This window comes from Eutrema salsugineum, unplaced genomic scaffold (assembly GCF_000478725.1).
Source record: "Eutrema salsugineum unplaced genomic scaffold, Eutsalg1_0 scaffold_1, whole genome shotgun sequence".
Lineage (NCBI taxonomy): Eukaryota > Viridiplantae > Streptophyta > Magnoliopsida > Brassicales > Brassicaceae > Eutrema > Eutrema salsugineum.
In genome coordinates, this window is record NW_006256909.1 from 18,407,417 (window position 1) to 18,430,036 (window position 22,620).

A 22,620-nucleotide genomic window follows, 5' to 3' on the forward strand; every position below is an offset into this window, starting at 1 on the left:
CTCCACATTTGTAGCCTGATACATAAATATTTCTAACCCGTTCTTGAACTCTTCTGTCAACGCCCCATCTGAATCTTTACGCATATACATTCAACTTCTTAGCTCGTATATAGACATCTTGAAAATAAACTCACAATACTATCTCTTTTTATTGATTAGACAATAAAGGAGGTAGTCTCTTGTGTCACGTCTAGCCACGTGAATGGAGTAAATTAACCTTATAATATTATTACTTCTTTTTTTCAAAGTAATATAACTCTTAATTCGGGTTTCCAGCAATGGACAACCCAATATATAAGGATTTACAACACTATACTAAAATTTAAGAGACCTAGAATGGGTCTCCAAGATGAAGATGCTCTTATGTTTGAATGATGATGTGTTGTGATTGAATGAATGAATGAAGATCTATTTATAGGAAAATTTCGGGCTTTACAATGCTTTTACGACGACTTTTTACGACGGTTTTACATTCAACAATAATATTACGACGAGTTTACGACGATTTTGCGATAAAATTTTTCATCTACAATTGTTAGGTAAACATGTTTTAAATGTTTTTCACCTAACTTCTTTTTCGACGTAAAATCGTCGTAATATGTACATCGAAATGAAGTCGTCGTATATTCGTCGTAATTTTGCATCGAATTTACGACGATTTTACATTTACTAGCAAATCTCTTGTTATCGATGTACAATCGTCGTAATTCGTCGTAAATTGTACGTCGAGTTTACGACGATTTTGTTATACGACGGTTTTACGACGGTTTTGAAATTCGACGTAAGATCGTCGTAAACGCGTTGTAATGTTGCGACGATTTAAAAACCGTCGTAATGGGCCGTTGGAAAACGATTGTTTTCTTGTAGTGAAATTTTATATATAGAATTAGAAAGCAAAACAAAAAACACAAATATGATATTTCGATGACCAATCTCATAGAAAGTAAAACAGGAGCTAAAAAATAAGATAGCTGTGATGCATAGTAATATAGAACACGATAGAGAAAAGTATAGATATTTGACCGGTTAGCATAAAAGAATCTCGATCAGAATAAAATGATTAAAAATTAACATGGAAGAACAACCAACAAACAATATAATTTAAACCAGATCGGGATATACAAAAGATGTATTTGTGAAAAAGAGATGGACAAGTTTTGTAAAAGTTGCTAGATCTTAGAAGATGGTTGTTGTATGTATAAAATATGTAGGCGATAACATGTATATATAGTAGGATATATGCTTTAGGGTTTAGGATTTAGGGTTTCAATGTCAGTGTCTCACTACCAAAATCGATGGCTATGATCAAGAACAAAATCGCTGGCCCATGAACAAACTCGCTGAACTATTATCGAAGAAAAATTCATGTCACAGGTTTGTACACGTATAATTAATGATAGATTTCTCAAAACAAATTAAAATGACACATAATATATTTTTTAATGTTACATAGAACAATTGCTGAAGTGATAATAAATATGATTTTTAACCTCATAAATAATAATATAGATAACTCGATAACTCAAGTCTCAAATCAGTAACAATATTATTATTATTTTTCTTAAACGGAATTATTTCTAGAGTTTTGAGTTAATCAAGATACAATTTTGTTCTTTTCTCCAAAAGAATATAGTGGAAATAGGATCGTCTCAAATTTTAAAATGGTCAATTACAAAACTAAAGCTCAAAATGTGGCACATTTACCCATCATCACAACATGTTTATTTGCCTTTTCCTCTTTTCCAAACTTTGGCTTTAATAGGTCCCTTCTTTCGACATTTTGTCTTCTAGAAACCGGAGCTCTCTAAGATTCTACACCTTCTCCATCATCCACCGTTGATTCACTATTACATGACTATTACAACTCATTAACGGTATAAATTGAAGGAGTATGAGAGATCCCATGAATCAGCAGTTCATAAAAGATATCAGTTTGGACTAACTTTTTTTTTTGTCGGCCACTTTGGAATAAGCTAATCTATATTTCAGATGAAATCTCTTATTCCAAATTTTGAGCGTGCTGATAATTTTAATGATTGAAAACACCAACAAAAAAAAAATTAACATCGTTGTTTCCGTTTGAGTCTTAGCAGTTGGATCGTCTTACTTTCTCATTAAAGACTCCAATTTTTTTTTTTTTTTGAAATGTGATATCATTAGCTACATCCAACGGTGAAAACCAGAATTGTAGGAAATTGAACCATAGCTGTAGAAATGTTTGACCAAAGTACTTACAAATGGGGTCAACACTCACTACCAGCTTAAAAAAAAAATGAAACTTGGTCTCACTCTCTACTGAAAACTCCAAAGCCATTGCCTTTTCCTCTCTCCCTCACTCTCTCTCACTCTCTCTCACTTGGTAGTGATATATGGCCGCCTTGAAACTTCTCCACATTTTCTTCTTCTTCTCTGTGATTCTTGGTACCAGTTCATCATCTTCCTCTGATGTGAAGCTTTTACTAGAAAAGGTCAAGCCTTCACTACAAGGTAACAGCGAGAATTTACTGCTGTCTTCGTGGAACTCCTCTGTTCCAGTTTGTCAATGGAGAGGAGTAAAATGGGTATTTTCAAATGGGTCTCCTCTCCATTGCACCGACTTCTCTTCACCACAATGGACCAACATCTCTCTCTTCAAAGACTCCACTCTTCACCTTCTCTCTCTTCAGCTCCCTTCTGCAAATCTCACTGGTTCACTTCCCAGAGAGATTGGTGAGTTCTCTCTGCTCCAAAATCTGTTCCTCAACATCAATTCCTTAACCGGTTCAATCCCTTTAGAGCTTGGTTACGCTTCTTCACTCTCCGAAATTGATTTGAGCGGTAATAGATTAGCTGGGGTTTTGCCTCCATCGATTTGGAACCTCTGTGATAAGCTTTCCTCCTTTAGAAGTCATGAAAATTCGTTTACTGGTCACTTCCCTGAGCCTGCTTTGCCAGATTCCACCTGTAGTAATCTGCAAGTTCTTGATCTTGGTGGAAATAAGTTTTCTGGTGGTTTCCCTGAGTTTATAACCAAGTTTAAAGGTCTAAAAGAGCTTGATTTGTCAAGTAACATGTTTGATGGTTCTGTTCCTGATGGCTTGACTCTATTAAAACTCGAAAAACTCAACCTTTCTCAGAATAACTTCACTGGGGTATTGCCCGTTTTTGGTGGATCAAAGTTTGGTTCAGAAGCCTTTGAAGGAAACAGTCCAAGCCTTTGTGGGTTACCTTTAAAGCCATGTCTAGGTTCCTCTAAGTTGAGAGCAAGTGCTGTTGCTGGTCTTGTGATAGGTTTAATGACTGGGGTTGTGGTCACGGCCTCGCTATTAATCGGGTATATGCAGAACAAGAAGAGAAAGAATAGTATAGAGAGCGAATATGATATGGAAGAAGGTGAGGATGAAGAAGAAATTGGTGATGGTAAGTTGGTTGTGTTTCAAGGCGGAGAGAATCTGACTCTAGAAGATGTTTTGAATGCGACCGGTCAAGTAATGGAGAAAACGAGTTATGGTACTGTTTATAAGGCGAAGCTTAGTGATGGAGGAACCATTGCGTTGAGGCTATTGAGAGAAGGAAGCTGCAAGGATAGAAGTTCTGGTTTGCCTGTAATAAAGCAACTGGGACGTATTCGTCATGAGAATTTGGTTCCGTTGAGGGCTTTCTATCAAGGGAAAAGAGGAGAAAAACTTCTCATTTACGACTATCTTCCCAACAGAAACCTTCATGATTTGTTGCATGGTATTACATTTTTTTTTTTCCTCCAACTTCTTTTGACTGATCTAGAATGCGAGTATTGTAATAATGTACTTGATTGGTTTTTTTTCGTTTGCAGAAAGTAAACCAGGAAAACCGGTTCTGAATTGGGCTAGGAGACACAAGATTGCGCTGGGAATAGCTCGGGGATTGGCTTATCTTCACACTGGACAAGAAGTTCCTATAGTCCATGGAAATGTTAGATCAGGGAACGTTCTCGTTGATGACTTTTTCGTGGCAAGACTCACTGAGTTTGGTCTTGACAAGTTAATGGTACAAGCCGTAGCTGATGATGTCATGTCACAGGCCAAATCTGATGGCTACAAAGCAGCAGAACTCCACAAGATGAAGAAGTGCAATCCAAGAACCGATGTCTTTGCGTTTGGGATCCTTCTACTGGAGATTTTGATGGGAAAGAAACCAGGAAAAAGCGGAAGGAACAACGAGTTTGTGGATTTACCTTCATTGGTTAAAATCGCCGTTTTGGAGGAAACAACAATGGAGGTATTCGACTTGGAAGTTCTGAAAGGGATAAGGAGTCCTATGGAAGACGGTTTGGTTCAGGCATTGAAGCTGGCCATGGGATGTTGTGCTCCTGTGCCTTCGGTTAGACCAACAATGGAGGAGGTTGTGAGGCAGTTGGAAGAGAACAGGCCTAGAAATAGATCGGCTTTGTATAGCCCTAATGAAACAAGAAGTGAAGCCGAAACCCCATTTTAAAAATACAATCTTTGTAACAGAGCTTTGTTAGTTTTTATGTTTGTTGTAATCCTCACTTGGTAGAGACTATCTGTTTCATAATAAAACCATTCTATCTGATTTGATTTATTCCTTAGAGTCCAATTAGCATGAAAGCATATAAAAGTAGTGATTTTCGATTTTAAGCGCTCTAATTGTACATACACAGAAGAGAGCAATACTATACTATAACTTGGAGTCAACATGGGAACTAAGAAAAATGAGTTTTTTTTCTTTCTTCCCAATGTCAAATATTTTCTCTATGTGTTCGTCTTTGGTTTTGAGGTTATACAAATGATTAACAAAGCGTACCAATCCTGCATTTGAGGGCACCGGAGCTATAGGTAAGCATACCTACAAGGGAAGATGATTTAGCAGCCAAACTAGAGGCTCTAGCATAACTTGCAGAAGCTTCAGCTCCAGATGCAGTGAAGTAGGCACCATTGAGCATTAAGTCTCCTTGTGATCTCCAGTTCCATTGGTTCCATTCTCCTTCCCCTGCACCTACCCTCTTTGTCACCTCCTTAGCAAAACGGTTTCCCGAGGCAAGGAACCGGTTTCCTTGACTGTTGATGGTAGGGTTAGCACTTCCACCAATTGCATACATTTCCCAGTGAGTGTAATCGTTGTTTACCACATGGAAGTATCCATGCCTGCACCTGAAATAACACCAAACATTCTCTTGATGAAACAAATCGAATACTAACGAATCAATATACTAATTTGACCATAGGAGGAAACCAAAGATGAAGCACCTTGGCATTCTCTGTACAAGACCCTCCCCAAAATGGTTGTATGCAATAGTCACTTGCATCATTTTGTCCCTTGTGTAGGAATCGGTATGCCCCAACAAAATAGCCTGCATTATGACCAAGAAAAGGTTAAAAAAAAAAAAACTTTCTTGATCTGTATTCATGTGAGTTTTAAGCTAATCAGATTGCATTTTGGAAAACTTGATCTGGAAAAAAAAAAGAAAAAGCCAAAACCTTAGATGAAGGAACCTGCTACCATTTTTAGCACAACTCATTTGCCCAAACCGAGTTAATTGACTGCTAAAATTGATTACCATTCATAAGTTCTCTATGAATACTAATAATCCTTTTACTATATGACTTAAGTTGTATAAAATTTATCTCCGAATTTGGCATATGAAAGGCTGTCTATTCCGGGACGAGTTTCCTCACCCGTCCCAGATTTTTCCATTCTATAAGCGTTCCCGTTCAAATAATTACCTGTTGGGACAATCAAATTTTCTGTAATAAATAAGATAACAGATCGGATATGAAATGAGGAACCAAATTACCCATTTGGATATTAAAATTCAAAAAACAATCGAAAAATATTTAAAACATTATTCAAAATTTCTCAAAAAAAAATCAAAATTACAATAAATACTTGTTAAAATTTCCAAAATTCCAAAAACTATTGAAAGTTTTCTAAAAAATATTCAAAAATTTCTCAATTTTTTTCCAAACTACCTGAATGACTTGTTACGAAGTTGACTCTTATTCAAAAATTGAGAGTTCGGGTACTGATTTTATCAATCAGCATTTCCTGAACCCGAATTTCATGTCCCATTTTGTATTAGGTCTATTTTGGATAATACAATTCATTATCCGGGAATTATCCGTTCTTGTTCCTTACCTACTATATCCCGTCCTAAACTAAAGTGGACTTTCCTACCGGAATCCATCTAAAATTTTTCATCTTATTTAACAATTTCGTGAACATAAAAGCAATAAAACCAATGAAGAATGAAATATTAACCTCATTATGGTGAGTGAGATAGTTATTTGAAATGGTAATAGCCGTAGACCCCATAATCGCATCAATCAACCCATCAGCACAACTCGATAGAGAATTATGATCGATCCAAATATGACTCGACCCAAAAATCGAGATCCCATCACCATCCGCCATCGTTCTCCAACCATAATGCGACTCCGAGCTCCGAACCATTGCGTTACCGGTTCGCTTACAATCATGAATATTAATCCCATGAATGATTATGTTGGTCACGTACTGAATCGTGATACAAGCTCCACCAGCGATGTGAACATTGACGCCACGACCATCGATCGTTTTGAAGCTGTTCATGACCAGCTCTTGGCTTAGAGTGATGACCATATCGCGCTTGAATACGATCCAGAGCGGTCTATCTTGAATCACGGCGTAACGGAGCGTACCGGGTTTAGGTTTAACCGGGTCGTGATCCGATGGATCGGTTACGATGTAGTAACGTCCGTCGCGTCCTCCGACAGCGTTTCGACCGAATCCGATTGCGCAAGTCGCTAGACGCTTTCTCCGGCGATGCCATTTTCGATCGCATCGCCAACAATCGTCGATTGGGTTTCCGGTTGCGCAGGAGAAGTAGCCCAATCTCCTCCGCTCTGTACTGTTCCGTATGCTCCTGCATTTTTCTCACCAACAAGATTTAGCTAAACGACAAAAAGAGAACAAAATTTTACAGATTTTATCAGATTGACTTGAACTTAAAGAATTCAAAGAACTTGGAGAACAAAAGTTTACAAATGTTTCTATTTTTTTATCTATTAATGATTTTTTTTCGCAAATATTACTTGAACTATTCGAATATATTTCCTCTATTCTATAATATATGATGTTTTAGAATTTCCATTTTGTTTCAAAATATAAAGTATCTTCACATTTCAATGCAAATTGTAAAACTGATGTTTTATGACCATTTTAATTAAGCAGTCTATTTTATGAATGGTTAAGTTGTTTTAAGTTAAATAATAGTAAATCATAGTTTTTTAAAGACCAATATATTTCCTAATTTATGTGCTTTTACACAAACAATCTTATACTATTAAACAGATGGAATATATGATTATAAAATCTGAAATACTCGTTGCTAAACCATTGTACTCGTTTTGATATCAGATATACTACTCTCTATACTTTTTACTAAATATTATTTTGACATATTTCACACAAATAAAAAATATTATTATATTTTAATAATGCAATTTTTTAAGTTTATTCGGTTTTATCGGTTTATTACCGAACTATATTTAAATCCTACGGTTTTCATAAAATGATATCTTAGTTTTATATGATGCAAACAAAACCAAACCATATCAATATATTTTGGTTTGGTTTGGATTGGTTTTGTCGAATTGACCACTCTTAGTACTGAATTAAACTAAATATTTGGAAAGTGAGTCTTTGGATTTTTTTACAATTTGAATATTTGATTTGATGTTAGCAGAAAATATTTTGTCAAATTTGATTTAAAAATTTAAAGCGACATTCTTTATGTATCAAATATTTTATGAAACGGATTGAATATTAGACCATCTACAAAGTCAAGCTAGAGTAGAAGAATGCAAGAAGCATTAAAGTATTTAATTTGATGAGGTGAACTGGGTCCACGTGGGTAATTTATTGTCGTCTTGTATAAGGAATTCTATATTTCATGGGATACAATCTCATATGGGAACATTGGGGTCATCGGTCATTTCTCTATAATTCCGTAATTAAATGCCGAACCTATGGTACCAGATTCAGATTTCTGTCTAAGAAGTATGAAAGAAAATAACTTTATCAGAAGTTTTTAGAAAAACAAACATTCATATGACATCAAACAAATTTGAATGATATGAATTTTCAATTCATAACTAAGGGACGTATTTAACCAAAAAAATAAATAACTGAGGGACGTATGATCTGTTATTTTGTCCATAATATGTTATTTTTTCATGTATATGTTAGTCGTTAGACATCTGATGTTACGCAAAAAAAGCATAGTGTTATATTTTCTTTTATTTACAGTAAAAACTTTATAAATTAATATTCAATAAATTAATAAATATTAGAAATTCATAATTTTTTATAGATCCGAGTTAGGCTAGTTCAAAATATGACAAAATTCGATAAGATAAGAAAATAATAACTTTAACAAAACTTTTATGTAAATATATGGTCTCATCAATATCATAAATTAATAATTACTATAAATAAAATCTGATTTAAACATATACATGATATAATATACTAAAACACGAATATAGTGATGTTTTTTATTCATTTTAAATTAAAATGTTTTTGAAACTCATCTTAAATTTTAGAAAGAATTTTAAAAAATTATATTATTTTTTTAAAAATTAATAAAAATAAAAAATAGTTCTTTTTCTTTAAAATATATAAATTAATAAAATATCAAAATTTCAATATTATTAATTTATATAGTTTTTAATGTATTTATTTTGTGTAATCGGGGTATTCTAGGTCGAAATATTTGAACTCTGCCAACTGCCAAAAAATGACATTTAACCCTCAACCACTATCTTAGTTAGTTTTTGATTTTCTATTGTATGTCAAAAGTTATTACCATTTTCTTTATCAAGTCTATAAAATAATACATCCTCTACATGATATTACATATACATGCAGAATATATGTAAACATTAATACAATTGCGTCGGTGGATCTTAAGAGTGGAAATAGTGAAGTATAAATGGGAATCACGGTGTGTGGCTTCATTCAATAAAATTTCTGTTCTTTGTCAGATGGATTTCACATGTTTATTTATTTATTTATTTTCCTCACAACACAAGAATGATGAAAATAGAAGCATATTTACCTCAATAAATTTATTGTGGTCATAAAAAAATGTTCTTAAAGAAAACAAAATCAGTAGAAACTAGAACGTAAGCTAACTTTTTACATAAACAAAGAATTGTGAATGTGTAAATAAAAATGTTTCTTGGCCTACACATAGGTTTATTTAAGTTAAAGCATCACTTGGTTTGAGTTTGACTATCTGAAAACGTTACTAATACGAAATATATCTAATAAAGTGTATTTTGTCCTATTTAATATATAATATAGTGAGAGAGACTCACATATCGACCAAGGCTGCTATTTCTTCTGGGTCTTTAACGGCATGTTCATACCATTCACTGAAAACAAATTAGAGCATGCAAAACGGCATCGTTAGTTATCAAAGATCCAATCTGAGCAGCTGAGATCAAAAAGAAGAAGTGTGAGAACTTACGAATCCGCCATTGATGTATTTCTTGAGCTATCATTTTTCAAATCCTCTGTTTCTTGAACTCTGCATTGTAATACACGGAGACCAACGTAAGGTCTTTGTCCGAACGATAGACAAAAAAAGTGAGATTTGAGAATCTTTTGAACTTACGCATTTACATGGACAAAGAGTGTTAGAATTATGATCAGAGTTGCTGAGATTGTGAACAATCTTCTAGCGATGACCATTGTTGCCTATTGCTGAAGCTTTTTCTCTCCCCTGTGATATAAATGGAGAGAGAGAGAGAGAGATCATAGAGGTGAAGAGAAGGTTTATATATATATATATGGAGAGAGAACTAGTTTGCAAAGGAGCTGTGTAAACTCCGTTAACTACATTTCGACGCGTCGTTAAGAGGTGTTTTGACGGTGTCTCAGTTCTTGTTAACGGCGTCTTCTATCTGCCGTAACTACGTTGAGATACGAATGTTAAATTCTTGCACTATATTGAGTATTAACTATTACAAATCACACGGTTCTTGGTTTTGGTTCGTTCAGCTAATTTGACTAAAGATATAGAAAACTAGGGAATTCGAGGAATCAAACCCTCATATACCCAGTTGATCAAGCAATTTATTCTTATATACAACGTTATAAAATTTAATTTATTTTTGAATTATTTTTAAATCGGAAAAACGAGAAAATACTTAGTCACTCTTAAAACATCATAATATTTACTGATCCAACCAGTCATGGATCAAATATCCACACCCAGTTAGCTATACCGGATCCGATTTCGGGTCTAAATTTGAATAACCATAAATTCGATTGTAAATCATTTCTGGGAAATTCGTTCCATTAGGTACAACTACGAGGATACTACAAATAGTCTTCGATTTCTTTCTAAACTGGTCACAATTCCATTTATTCTCTTCAAATTCGCATCAGGTTCGTTCTTCGTTCTTCTTCGTTTTTACCATTTTACTGTAGGCTTATCTTAGGCAGAAGGCTTACGATTGAATCTGTAGTGTCTGATACCTGGGTTTAGGAACGAAGAAGTGAAATTAGTATTACCTGCAAAATTTGATTGATGTGTGGATCCCGGTGATAACTAGATGTGTCTTAACTTCATAGAAATACTGTAATGACATCATTTGGAGGAGATAGTGAGTCACTTCAATTAACGCTGTGGGAGCCATTACGCTTTCGTAGTGAGGTTGAGGAGCAAACGCGTAATGAGCAAACGCGTAATGATGAGGAAAACCAGCCACCAATGCAACCGCTGAGTATGTATTTTAGTCCAAATCAGTACAACAAAGCAATAAAGTTAGGTACTTGGTGTTGGATCCACAAAGCAGTGGAGAATCTGGAGTCGCCGTCACTGAGACTGAGACCCGAGGAGCTAAGATGGTTTAGTGAGCATCCTCAATTCAAGCACTTCTGGCATATGCACAAGGTCATGTATTTGGATACAACCCATAAGACTCAGGGGTTGTGGATGCTACTTCTACGCACAGCAAAGACAAACAAGAGGAGAGAGTGTTGGTTTGTTGTGAATGGAGTTCCAATTCGGTTTTCGCTTAAGGAACATGCACTCATATCTGGATTAGACTGCCATGATTATCCAAAGAATTATGAGAAGATGGGCAGTAGTGATTTTAAGGAGAAGTATTTTAAGAAAAGAACTGTCCCTGCACTTGCTGTTGTTAAAGAGAAGCTTGAAAAGATGTGTGGTGGTCCTGATCGCTTAAGAATGTGTGTTTTGTACTTTCTAGCAAGCGTGTTAGGTGGTAAGGCTAAGACTGGGAAGGGAGCTCCCTCGGTAGACCCTTTATTCTTGAGGATGGTAGAAGATCTTGATGCGTGTAGAACATTTCCTTGGGGGAGGTATTCATTTGATGCGAATCTAAAGGAAATTGAACATACATTGAGGCACTTCAATGGGGTCGTCGAAACCGATTCTTGGAAATTTCCTGGCTTTGTTACTCCCTTGGAGTTGCTACCTTTTGAAGCAATACCTTGTCTGAAGGACACATACAGAGAAGAAGCTAAAGGAGCAGACATAGAGTGTCCTCGGATGTGTAAGACAAAGTTCAGACCATTCACTCTCAAAGGATTTCCTTTGTCGGACCTCTACGAAACACTCGGTAATACCAAAGATATCCAGAGTATCTTGGAACTATCTGCTGATGATGAAGATATGTTAGCTGGTATCATGGAAAGGTATGAAGACCCAGATAACAGTGATACAATTCCTGATACTTGGACGAGTCGTATAATTGATGATGGGAAGCCGATATTCTGGAAGGATATGAGCTTGGACGATGAAAAAAACCGAGTTGAACCAGCGAAGAATGCCTCCTCTAAATCTCCAGCGTCGAGTGGGATTGTGGACCAGATTCAAGGGTTGAAGAAGAGTATGGATGAGCAGTTCCAACTAATGAGAGACCAAATCAATGGCATGGATATTAGATTGAAGTCCGTTGAATCTTATGTGAAAGAGGCAATTCGAAGTGAATGTCTTAGAGAAGAGAAGGAAGGAGAAGAACAAGGTGATGAAGGAGAAGAACAAAGTGATGAAGGAGAAGAACAAGGTGATGAAGGAGAAGAGGGAGAAGAAGGAAAAAAAGGAGAAGAAGAGAATGAAGAAAAAGTTGAAGAGAATGAAGAAGTTGGAGGAGAGGTTGCAAAGAAGGAAAAGAAGAAGACGAAGACGAAGGCAGCAGTTTTCAGAAAGTATTTGACCAGACAACGGTCTGGAATTCAGGTATTATTTGGTACTTATAGGTATTATTTGGTAGTAATAGGTATTAGTTGATACTAATAGGTAGAACTATAGTATAAACCACATATCTTTGTTACCATGTAGGAACAATCTGGTGTTTCAGTCGAGGAAGGGGAGGTGCAGCATGAGAAGAAGAAGAAGAAGAGTAGGAATTAACAGTCCCAGATGTTCACTCTTTCATGCTGTCGATTTGAACTTATGGTTTTTTTAAGAACTAAATTGTGGGATCGTGTTGTTTGCAAAATTTAAATTTATTTTGAGGATATTGGTTTGTTATTGTTATAAGAATCGGTTTATATTTAATTAGAGGATTTCAGTTGGGTATTAGTTGATTTTAAATATTGTTCCTCTTTGGTTGTCGGGTAACTATCTTGTCGATATTAAATTATGTTATCTAAAAGGAAACGACGCGTGTGGGAATAGAGAAAGACAACATTTGTATAGTGAGAGAAATTCCATAGTGAGTCGACGCCATTAATGCATGCCACCACTTAACTTCTTCTTCAATAAATACCACACCCTCGCCTTCTCATAACACCATCGCAGAGAAAGAAACATTCCCTAAACGTTAAAAAAATAAATCTTATCTTTCCCTTTGCTAACTCAAAACCCTAATTTCCCCAAATGACCCACTTTTGCTCACAACATTCGTCCGGCGTCATCAACACGTCCTGAGTACTAGATGCGCCGATACCTGCTTGACCTCCAGCGAAACCCGTCGCCCATATACTCCGCCTGGGTGGAGGCGGAGGACGTGTATGTGTGGACGACGACCATCACCGGTCCACCGGGAACTCCCTACGAAGGGGGTGTCTTCTTTCTCCGCATCATCTTCCCTACGGATTTCCCCTGGAAGCCACCGAAGGTACACTTCCGGACTCCCATCTTCCACCCCAATGTGAGCCATCGTGGCAACATCTTCCATCCGATGCTCATGCCTGATACGTGGTGTATCGCGACATCTGTGGCCCAGATGCTGATGAGTCTGGCCCAGATGCTATTGCATCCGCTGGTGGCAGAAGGCGACGTCGTGAGGGAGGAGGTTGCGGTAATGTACCGGAAAGACAGGGCAAGCTACGAGGAACTCGCACGTAGCTTCACCAAGATCCACGCCATGGATGGTTAACATAACATCCATGGCAGAAAAGACTCTAAATAATTGTGTTTTTTTATGTTTTTTTTAGTTTTCGTTGAACTTATTATTATGTTTTCTGTATGTTTATATTATGTTTTTATTTGGTTATTAATATTATTATGTGTTTTTTTGTGATTAATGGAAATATTTCACAAACTTTTGGGTCTCGTAACGTTGACGTTTTAATAACCTATATGCAACCTTAATATCTGATAAGACTTGGTAGTTGGACCAGTTTTACATCGAGAATCCGCACTCAATTATAGCCCCATTTATACTGGTTACGCGTGAAGACGTCATCAAGCAGACGTCTCTTTTTTTATTCATAATGGATAAGCATAAATCACAGGAATTTATTATCTTATTTAAAGTAATTATTCTTTAAAAATTAATTTTAAAATAAATGAGGTTAAACCAAAAATTACAAATGAAGATATCCAAAATTCTAAAATCAAAAACTGAAAACCAAAAACCAAATGTGAAAAACTGAATGCAAAAACCTACATCGTCTTTGCATCCTACAAAGCCTAATTTTGTTCAGGCAAAAAAAAACAAGATTACAAGTATAAGCATGAGCAATCAACGCTTGTAATCATGTTTTTCTTGCCTGAACAAAGATTAAACCTTGTATTTTCCAGTCTGCAACATCAGGTGACCAAACTCGCTGACCAAACTCTGACTCGCTGATCTGACTCTTCATCAAGTGAAATACCCTTCCTTCTTGCTTTTATGGTGTAAGTACGATGGGTATTTCATCTGATGAAGAGTCTGAGATCAGTGAGTAAGAGATTGATGATTATTTTCAGGTTTATGTGTTTTTGAAGGACGACATTTCTCCAGGGTAAGATCTGACTCGCTGATCTGACTCTTCATCAGATGAAATACCCATCCTTCTTGCTTTTAAGGTGTACGATGGGTTTTTTATCTGATGAAGAGTCTGAGATCAGCGAGTAAGATATTGATGATTATTTTAGGGTTTATGTGTTTTTGAATGACGACGTTTAGGGTTTATGTGATTTCCAGGGTAAGATCAGGAATATATATATATATATATATATATATATATATATATATAGTCAAGGAGAGGATGAGTTAGATTCAATGAATAAATTGTTTTTCGAGTAGTCGTGTTTCAATGAATTTTATAATCCCATTTTAAATAGATTAATGATAATAACCAACGCCTCAATTTTCCTTTAATACCCCACTATTCATTTCATTTCTTTCATTTCATTATATTCATTGTAACATCTATTTATTCTCGACTTGTCAGAAACCCTAATTTTAAATAAATGTCTGTTCATCAAATGAACTCTCTCAAAATGGCACGCCCGCATCTTCTTGAGATATGTTTTTGTTTTCTTATTTTGTACTTTTGTTTTTTTTTTATTTTGATATTTTCACTTAATTTGTATTTGCAATGATATCTCTGTTATTCACTTTTTCAACATTAATGATTAATTGGAATAATTTTTTTAATTTTATTTTCATTAATGATAATAAATGATATCATTTACCAGGCTTGGTAGTTGTACCAGTCTTACATTATAATTGTAGCGCGTACAGGCGTCACCAACCACCGCCCACTTATCCTTAAATACCCTAGTCTCCTTCTCATTCATCACCCCAACCTTTCATTTCCTTTTAGAAAAAACCGCTTACTTATCCTTCTCGATATGAAACCCTAAGATCGTACAGAAAGTGGTTGATGAGAAGATGAGCAACTTAGGAGACTGAGCGAAAATTTGGAGGAAAAATCCAAACACCAGCCTTCTAAGTTGTTTATTTTTTTCATCCACCACATCCTGCACCATCTTAGTAAGTATCCACTCAGATTGCCTTGTAATTCAGGTAAGTATTACAAAACTATTTCTTTAATATGTGAAATAACCGTACAATATGAAGAAACCCTAAATAATATAATTCGTTATAATTGTTTACATGGGGTTAATTCGTCCATGGCAAATGTATTTAAGAAATTATAAGTTCTGGTACAATTTGGTATAATAAGGCCCAACTACGTTCAACTTGAGGAATTTTAAATCTCTGGTGAAAATTGGTATAATTCGGCCCAACTACGTGTAACTATGGTAACCCATAAAATCTGGTACTATTTGGTATAATTCGGGCCAACTACGTGTAACTTTGGTAAACTATAAAATCTGGTACTATTTGGTATAATTCGGGCCAACTACGTGTAACTTTGGGAATCCATAAAATCTGGTAATTTTTGGTATAATTTGGCCCAACTACGTGTAACTTTGAAAACCCTTAAAATCTGGTACTAATTGGTATAATTCGGCCCAATTACGTGTAACTTTGAGAACCCATAAAATCTGGTACTAATTGGTATAATTCGGCCCAACTACGTGCAAATTCTTGAAATTATAATAAGTAGTACAAATTGGTATAATATAGCCCAACTAAGAGTACTTGTCAAACCATAACTCGGTAAAATTAAATTATCAGAAATTAAGGATAAGATAACTTCTTAGTCTGCGAATGAAACAATCTGGGAATTAAACAAGGATTCATTAAACAACGGGATTGTTGAAGAACTGTATCAGTGGTTTGACATTTTCGCAATCCTCGAGCGCAGGTCCTTAATCTCACATTTTAGCCTAGAAATCTCATTATCGACAGCGTGATCCCATTTTACCCTAAAGTGGTAGCCGTCGTTCTACACAACAATTCATAAACTTAAACCTTATACACTCAACCCAGGACTTTTAAATCAATCTAAAACCAGAAAATTAAAGTAATTCAAACCTTATACACTTTGCAGGTGTAGTATCTCTTTCCTGGATCTTCAGAAATCTCCTGGATGATTCCTCCACCACATGGACGAACTGTTGGAATCCAAAACTCTGCATCGGCTATGTGGTAAATACGGTCGATAAGCTTCTTGTTTCTCTTCTCGTCGCTGTAGGTCGGGTCCATAGTCGCTGTAGCAAAGGAAGTTCACAAATTTGAAAGAGAGAGAGGAATGTTCCAAGAGAGAGAGACAGAATAGAAATATGTGAAATGAAATTCAAAATGGGGGGAAGTGGGGGGAAGTTTGAATTTTGCTGAATTTGGGTATTGGGGGGAAATTCAAATTTGAATTATATTACAACTGAGAAAAAGGGAAATATAATATTATGTAAGTATTACACGCAGAAAATGGGGTCATCCCTCACGTGTGGAATTCGCTCACGTGCCGCCGCCAATAGCTAATATCCAATAACACGTGGACACATGTCATTTCTTCATATGAGGTTTGATACGTTTTTGTACGTAGTATGACAGTTATACACACTCTCAAGTAGTTGTACATTTCTGATTTTAACCAAAAAACTAGTTTTACTTATATTAAATATGTAATTATGTAGTTGAACTTTTCACAAGTACTACTTAATTTGTTGCCCCATCATGTTCATGTAATCAGATTTCGTTTTCGTTTTTTTACGTTCTGTTCGATGCCTTATGTGGTTACTCATCGTGAACTCTTCATAGAACTATGATGTGTATTATGAAAAAACTTGTTTCAAAGTTCAAAGATTTATAAATTGCTTATTTTGGCTAGTTTAAATGTTAATCATAACATAACTATGCATACAATCTACGAGAATGTAATCGATTTCATATAATTTGGTGTATATGAAATCGATTTCATGGTTATTGTAATTTGAGATTGGTTTACCGAACCAATAAATACCGCAACCTAGAACCAAAACAGAATGTATTCATATATTTTAATAATATATTAATTGAGAATGTCTGAAAAAGGTCATGTCTGATAAATGTATAGTCATGTACTCCACTTACGGTGTCTGGCCCACAACCCTTATCTGATAAAGTAAAAAGTAACTGATTGTAACTGATATGTGTCTATTTTTCACAGAAGCTCATTTTCCGATGAAATGAAACAGAACATTCTCACTCGTTTTCCATAATTGTTAGAAAAGCCTTGAACACATAGAGTTTTCTTTATTTTTAGGATGAGAGAACAAGCAAACCCAAAACCAAGAGCTGAAAATAGTTGAACATAGTTGTACCAAGTTATTCATACCATTGCAAATTAAAATGGTTAACTATTGTGAGAACATAGTTGTAATGTTTTTCTCCGGAAATTCTTTTTTTCCCTTTTGAAAATGCTTCTGATTTTTGATATTTTTAATTTTTTATCCATTACAAATTTGTAATAGGTTCCGTTATTTCACCACATTTCAAATTTCAAATACATATTCAAATCCATATTTGAAGAGATCTCTCTCTCTCTCTCTCTCTTTATCTATACAAATTTCCAAACCCTCTCTTTTAAGATTTTGTCAGAATGACAAACAACGTGCTTTTCCAGCTACGAGATGTGTTGATTGATATATTCTTAAGGGTAGGGAGAGAGTCTGCTGCTGATGCTGTTTCATTTGGTTGTACAGCGAAGGTTCTAAGCCAGATGTTGAAAGATCCAGAAGTAATCAAGGTGTTGAACCTGTCTGAATTCGTTAAGCACCCCCGTTTAATTGCTCGCTCCCCGGACTTCTTTGAGTCGGTGGTCAGTCATGGTAATCCATACGCCTTGTACCTTCGTGGCATGAGCCGGATGATTCTCGATGTTGAGATCGACAATTCAGTGCCTTTTTTTTTAACCGGGCCTCTGAGGCAGGAATTGGTGCGGCGACAGTCATGATGGCAATCTGCGCAACCGCATATGGTTTCTATCCAAGGGGCCTGGAAATCCTAGACCGTATCGATGGTTGGAAATCACGGATGATGTACATGGAAGAACTGGGGGATCAAGTAATGAACACTATGTTGATAATGGTGAATGATGGTTTTCAATATCTGCCAGCAGTCTTGACCGATTTCCCTGCATGTCGATTCCAGCACTAGAACAAGTGCTGTGAGCTCTGCTTCCTCTAGATGCATTACCAACGTGCGAAGAATTTACTACTTCTGTAACTGACTACTAGCTGGGAATGGCTACATATCCGTTGGAACTAGTTATGTTTGTGTTATTGATTAGTTAAAAACTCCGTATTCTGCTTGTAGTGAATGTCAACTTCTTTTTACTATGAACTAATTTTCTATTGTTGTTTAGTATGAACTGTTTAGTTAACTCCATATTACTATGAACTATTTGAATTACTATGAAATGAAACATAGCATTCTCACGTAGTTGTACCAATTTATTCTCACATAGTTGTACCAATTTATTAATAAGCTTACAAATTAAAATTGTCATCTGTCATGAGTACTAGATCCACCCTGAGTATTACCCTCAGGATTACTGGCATTGAAATATTGCCACCAGCCTCCACCATGAGTATTACCATGCGCATTCCCTTCAGGATTACTGGCATTGAAATTTGGATCCCTGCCTTCATTCCCCTGAGTATTACCATTAGCATTCCCGACTCCATCCTCAGTATTACCCTGATTTTTCTTACGCTTATTACTTGGCCTTGGCCCATGCTCTCCAACCGATGCAAATCTTCTCTATTCCCTTCTTCCAGCTTTTTTCGGGACCTCAGGTGGTTTTGGGGCAGTCTTCTTTTCGGTATCATCTGGAATTACCCATTGTGAACGATGAGGAACAGGGTATACCGTCCTGGCATATGCAAGTGCCCACAATTCCGTAGTATAATACTTGGAGCACAAATCATACGAGTGAATGTCCCCACTTCTATCTTCTCTGGCCATAAAAATTCTCACTGCAGCAAGTGCATGGACGCAAGGATACTTGTCTATATTAAACCATCTGCATGAACAAGATTTGGTTTTCAAGTTCACCAGATAAGTCTTCCCATCTCGACCGACCACAGCGTATTCAAGCAGAAACGAGTTCAGCTTAGTCACATTTAGGGACTGAGCAATTTCAACTCTCCCGTGTAAGACATTTTCGACATAGGGAACCAGTTTATGTGCTCCAGGTGCTGTAGCAGCGTCCTTCCTTTGTTTTTTACACCACTCAGATACCTTGGACAAGATGACATCCATCATAGGTAATAAAGCATACTTCCTCGCATCATCAAACACGCTGTTCATAGACTCTACACAGTTACTAGTGTCGATGTTGTACCTTTCTCCCGGAAAATAGCACCTTGCCCATTTTTCCTCAAGCAAACTATTACATAAATACGTAATTGCATCCGGATACTTTTCTCCCAGTTGACCATAAGCCACAAGAAACTCAGTCTCTGTATACTTCCTCGCAACTTCCAAGAACTTGCCTACAACTAATTCTTTCTCTCTCCGAACATTCTTTTTCACATTCTGGGCCAAATGATAAATGCAATAACCATACTTAGCTTGCGGGTACACATCCCTTATTGCATTGATCAGGCTTACATTCCTGTCAGAAACAAACACCAATTCAGAACTGTCAGGTATACGGGTTTTAAGTTTAGTGAAGAACCAGTTCTAACTATCATTATTTTCCCCATCAACTACCCCAAAATAAAGGGGATAATGGTGATGATTCGGATCCTGAGCTGTTGCAAATACAAGGCATCCACCAAATCCATTATTCAAAAAAGTTGCATCAACAATTATCACTTTCCTCATTGCCGCAAACCCTTCTATGGTAGGACCCAGAGCGACGAATATGTACTTGAATCTTCCTGACTCATCCACTTCAACACTTGATGTCGTACCAGGATTAAATTGCTCTATCATATACAAATACGAATGCAGATGCTCGAAACTCTCTTCTGGAGTACCACGAACATAACTTATAGCTTTCTGTCTGCCTCTCCATGCCGTAGAGTATGATACCTCCACACGACCTCTAGTTTGAACCAAAGCCATGATATCTCTAGGAGGTGGTGGTTTTAATCGACCTGGGTAAGTTTTACTAGCAACGCTTGAACTAACCCAGGTGTGCCTTTCCTTCGTTTGCTGCTAGTACACGCAGAAGCCCGAGAGCAGGAATGCATTTTCCTATATACTCTAACCGTGAAAATATGTGACTGAGCTGTCTTAGCGACATTTATGTACAAGTTACATCCAGTTTCAGCTTGACCGCATTTCACATAGTATCGTTTCTTATCAAACTTGTGTACAGTGATGCCAAAACAATGTTTATGAGAACCTCTGTAAACTAAATCTATTAGCTCCTGCTTACAGCTAAACTCTGCACCAACTCTCAGTTTCAAACCGTTTGCCCATTCACGTTGAATACGTTGTTCTTCTACACAGTCTGGAGGATCAACAATATCAAGCATTCGATATGTTTGACTTATGTCATCTTGATCTCCACCGTTTTCCTCATTCTCACGAGATAGATTAACACCTTCGTCATTCCCCATTACTGGCACATGTTGTTGTTCTGTTGAACCGTTTCCTGTGTACATAACAATAGCACCATCATTAAACTCAGCATTGCCGACAAAAACGCCATCACTCGCTATATCATTAGCTGCGCTCACCTCCTTGACATTCACAACAACAGGACTTACCCTCTCTACACGTGAAACTTGCTCGGCCACCTCAGACACTCCATCTACATTGATGACCTCTACATACAAGACACTTCTGCGTCCCTCATTATCAAACGACGTCAGATAGATACCGAGATCATTGTCATCCAAAATATACCACTGTTTCTTCATTTGCACTACTACCGGAATATAACTCAGTTTCAACTTTGTGGATGATTCTCCTATCCCAACCTTCTTGCATATCCTACCCACTAATTCGGAATAGCTTATTTCCTCTAAGCCTGATGTCTTAAACATTATACCGTACATGGAACCTTCTCTTGAAATCTATTTATCATCGGTACATGAATAATGTCCTCCATAATCAAACAATATGTTTGTTATCATTGTGTTCTGAAAAAAAAAATATATATACGTAACTCATTAATACCAATTGTTCCGAGTTATACGAAAACTCCTACTATAACCAAATTGTCCCCCAGTTATCCTGAAGCGGCGAATTTGGTGTACAAACTAAATCTCATTACAATTAAACCTCACCAGTCAATTAAAAGAGCATATGCGACCCAATGTGAATAAAAATTCAACTCTCCCCATTCTGAATCGCCCTATTTTGTAAATCGAAATTATATCCAAAACCCAATTGTTCTTGGACTTCCATTCATTTAGCGACTTCACAAGAAAATACAGACGCCGAGGATGAAGAAAAACTTACCTCGTCCTTCGGCGTTGGAATGGAAGAGTAAAAGCCCCGTCGAATTTCCCGAAGAGATGAGATGTTGCATGCAAACGAAACGATGCAACCCCAATTTTCAGCAAACCCAGGAAAGTAGAATAAGACCAAGATCGACCTGATTTCTGATTGGCTTAAAATTTGGTCCGAAATGTTTTAATTGGCTGAAACTTCCCTATTTCCTATTGGTCGACATTTCCTTCCAGCACTTTTGATTGGTTGAAATTAACACTTTTGGTTGGTTGAAATTATCATGAATCCCAATTATTCATTTTAGGTATTGCCCGACCAATATGGGGACTGGGCTTCTTGTTGGGCTTTTCCATTAATGGAATTGTCGAGAAAAAAGGGCAATATGGGGATAACAAGTTTCATTGAAATGTTTTTATTGGCTGAAATCTCGTTCTTTCTTATTGGTCGACAATTCCCACCAAGACATATGATTGGCTGAACATTCTTAATTCTCATTGGTCGATTATTCATTTTCCTAATTCACAGTTAAGGGTAATATGGAGATAACACATTTCATTAAAAGGAAGGGGACCACCGCTGGTATGAGAGAATAACTTGGGCTGGGTAAAATAAATCAACACTACTTACTGGCAGACGAGAATTTCTTCCGAATTCGAGTTCTACAGAATATTCGAAGTTGAACTAAGTAGATTTCTAAACTTTATTACTATTTAACTCATTATTTTTTTAGCGATTTTTTTCTACTTATTTTTTTGTGGCTTTTTTTATTGGATGTGATAATTGAGTAGGTCTCTAGTTATTCTACCTAGTTCTCTATGCCTCTAATGGATGGTAATACAGTTGGTATTTCATGGGGAAGACATCTTTAAACTTGTCCAAAATAGCATAGACTTCGGTTGGCATTTCTAACTCCTTAAAACTTGAATTTTGACATTTTTTAGTAGCCTTTGACACTCATGGTTTTACAATCTATAACAGAATGTATGTAGAGGTTAAACATACTTACCTCTGCCTCCTTAGTCATTTATGCTAATAGTTCATGCACTTCTGATGGACTATATAAAAGGGGCTAGAGTTTGCTAGCGGTCTTTGTAAATGAATAAATAGT

General features: G+C 36.3%; 4 protein-coding genes across 4 annotated transcripts; 3 read left to right on the top strand and 1 right to left on the bottom strand.

Moving 5' to 3' along the window:
* Positions 1–2,332: 2,332 nt before the first annotated feature.
* Positions 2,333–4,535, top strand: LOC18030321 (putative kinase-like protein TMKL1). Its single transcript, XM_006414887.2, has 2 exons — positions 2,333–3,717; positions 3,812–4,535. Exons 1-2 carry the CDS (start codon positions 2,370–2,372, stop codon positions 4,450–4,452), a joined length of 1,989 nt encoding a protein of 662 aa, XP_006414950.1. The 5' UTR covers positions 2,333–2,369; the 3' UTR covers positions 4,453–4,535.
* A 178-nt stretch (positions 4,536–4,713) lies between these two features.
* Positions 4,714–9,754, bottom strand: LOC112082212 (putative pectate lyase 14). Its single transcript, XM_024149619.1, has 6 exons — positions 9,638–9,754; positions 9,491–9,550; positions 9,339–9,395; positions 6,238–6,880; positions 5,226–5,329; positions 4,714–5,129 (listed from the first exon to the last, which is right to left on the bottom strand). The coding sequence occupies exons 1-6, from the start codon at positions 9,712–9,714 to the stop codon at positions 4,769–4,771; spliced, it is 1,302 nt and encodes a 433-aa protein (XP_024005387.1). The 5' UTR covers positions 9,715–9,754; the 3' UTR covers positions 4,714–4,768.
* An 855-nt stretch (positions 9,755–10,609) lies between these two features.
* On the top strand, positions 10,610–12,406 carry LOC112082117 (uncharacterized protein At3g43530-like). Its single transcript, XM_024149218.1, has 2 exons — positions 10,610–12,059; positions 12,354–12,406. The coding sequence occupies exons 1-2, from the start codon at positions 10,610–10,612 to the stop codon at positions 12,404–12,406; spliced, it is 1,503 nt and encodes a 500-aa protein (XP_024004986.1).
* A 526-nt stretch (positions 12,407–12,932) lies between these two features.
* LOC18030322 (ubiquitin-conjugating enzyme E2 28) lies at positions 12,933–13,376 on the top strand. Its single transcript, XM_006414888.1, has one exon. The coding sequence runs from the start codon at positions 12,933–12,935 to the stop codon at positions 13,374–13,376; it is 444 nt and encodes a 147-aa protein (XP_006414951.1).
* Positions 13,377–22,620: the final 9,244 nt, after the last annotated feature.

Coding starts and splice junctions, on each gene's coding strand:
- LOC18030321 (XM_006414887.2), top strand. CDS start 2,370: ATGGCCGCCTTGAAACTTCTCCACATTTTCTTCTTCTTCTCTGTGATT. Junction 3,718..3,811: donor CCTTCATGATTTGTTGCATG/GTATTACATTTT, acceptor TTTCGTTTGCAG/AAAGTAAACCAGGAAAACCG.
- LOC18030322 (XM_006414888.1), top strand. CDS start 12,933: ATGCGCCGATACCTGCTTGACCTCCAGCGAAACCCGTCGCCCATATAC.
- LOC112082212 (XM_024149619.1), bottom strand. CDS start 9,714: ATGGTCATCGCTAGAAGATTGTTCACAATCTCAGCAACTCTGATCATA. Junction 6,881..9,338: donor ATAGCAGCCTTGGTCGATAT/GTGAGTCTCTCT, acceptor AGAAAAATGCAG/GAGCATACGGAACAGTACAG. Junction 5,130..5,225: donor CTTGTACAGAGAATGCCAAG/GTGCTTCATCTT, acceptor GTGTTATTTCAG/GTGCAGGCATGGATACTTCC.
- LOC112082117 (XM_024149218.1), top strand. CDS start 10,610: ATGACATCATTTGGAGGAGATAGTGAGTCACTTCAATTAACGCTGTGG. Junction 12,060..12,353: donor TGATGAAGGAGAAGAACAAG/GTGATGAAGGAG, acceptor CTGGTGTTTCAG/TCGAGGAAGGGGAGGTGCAG.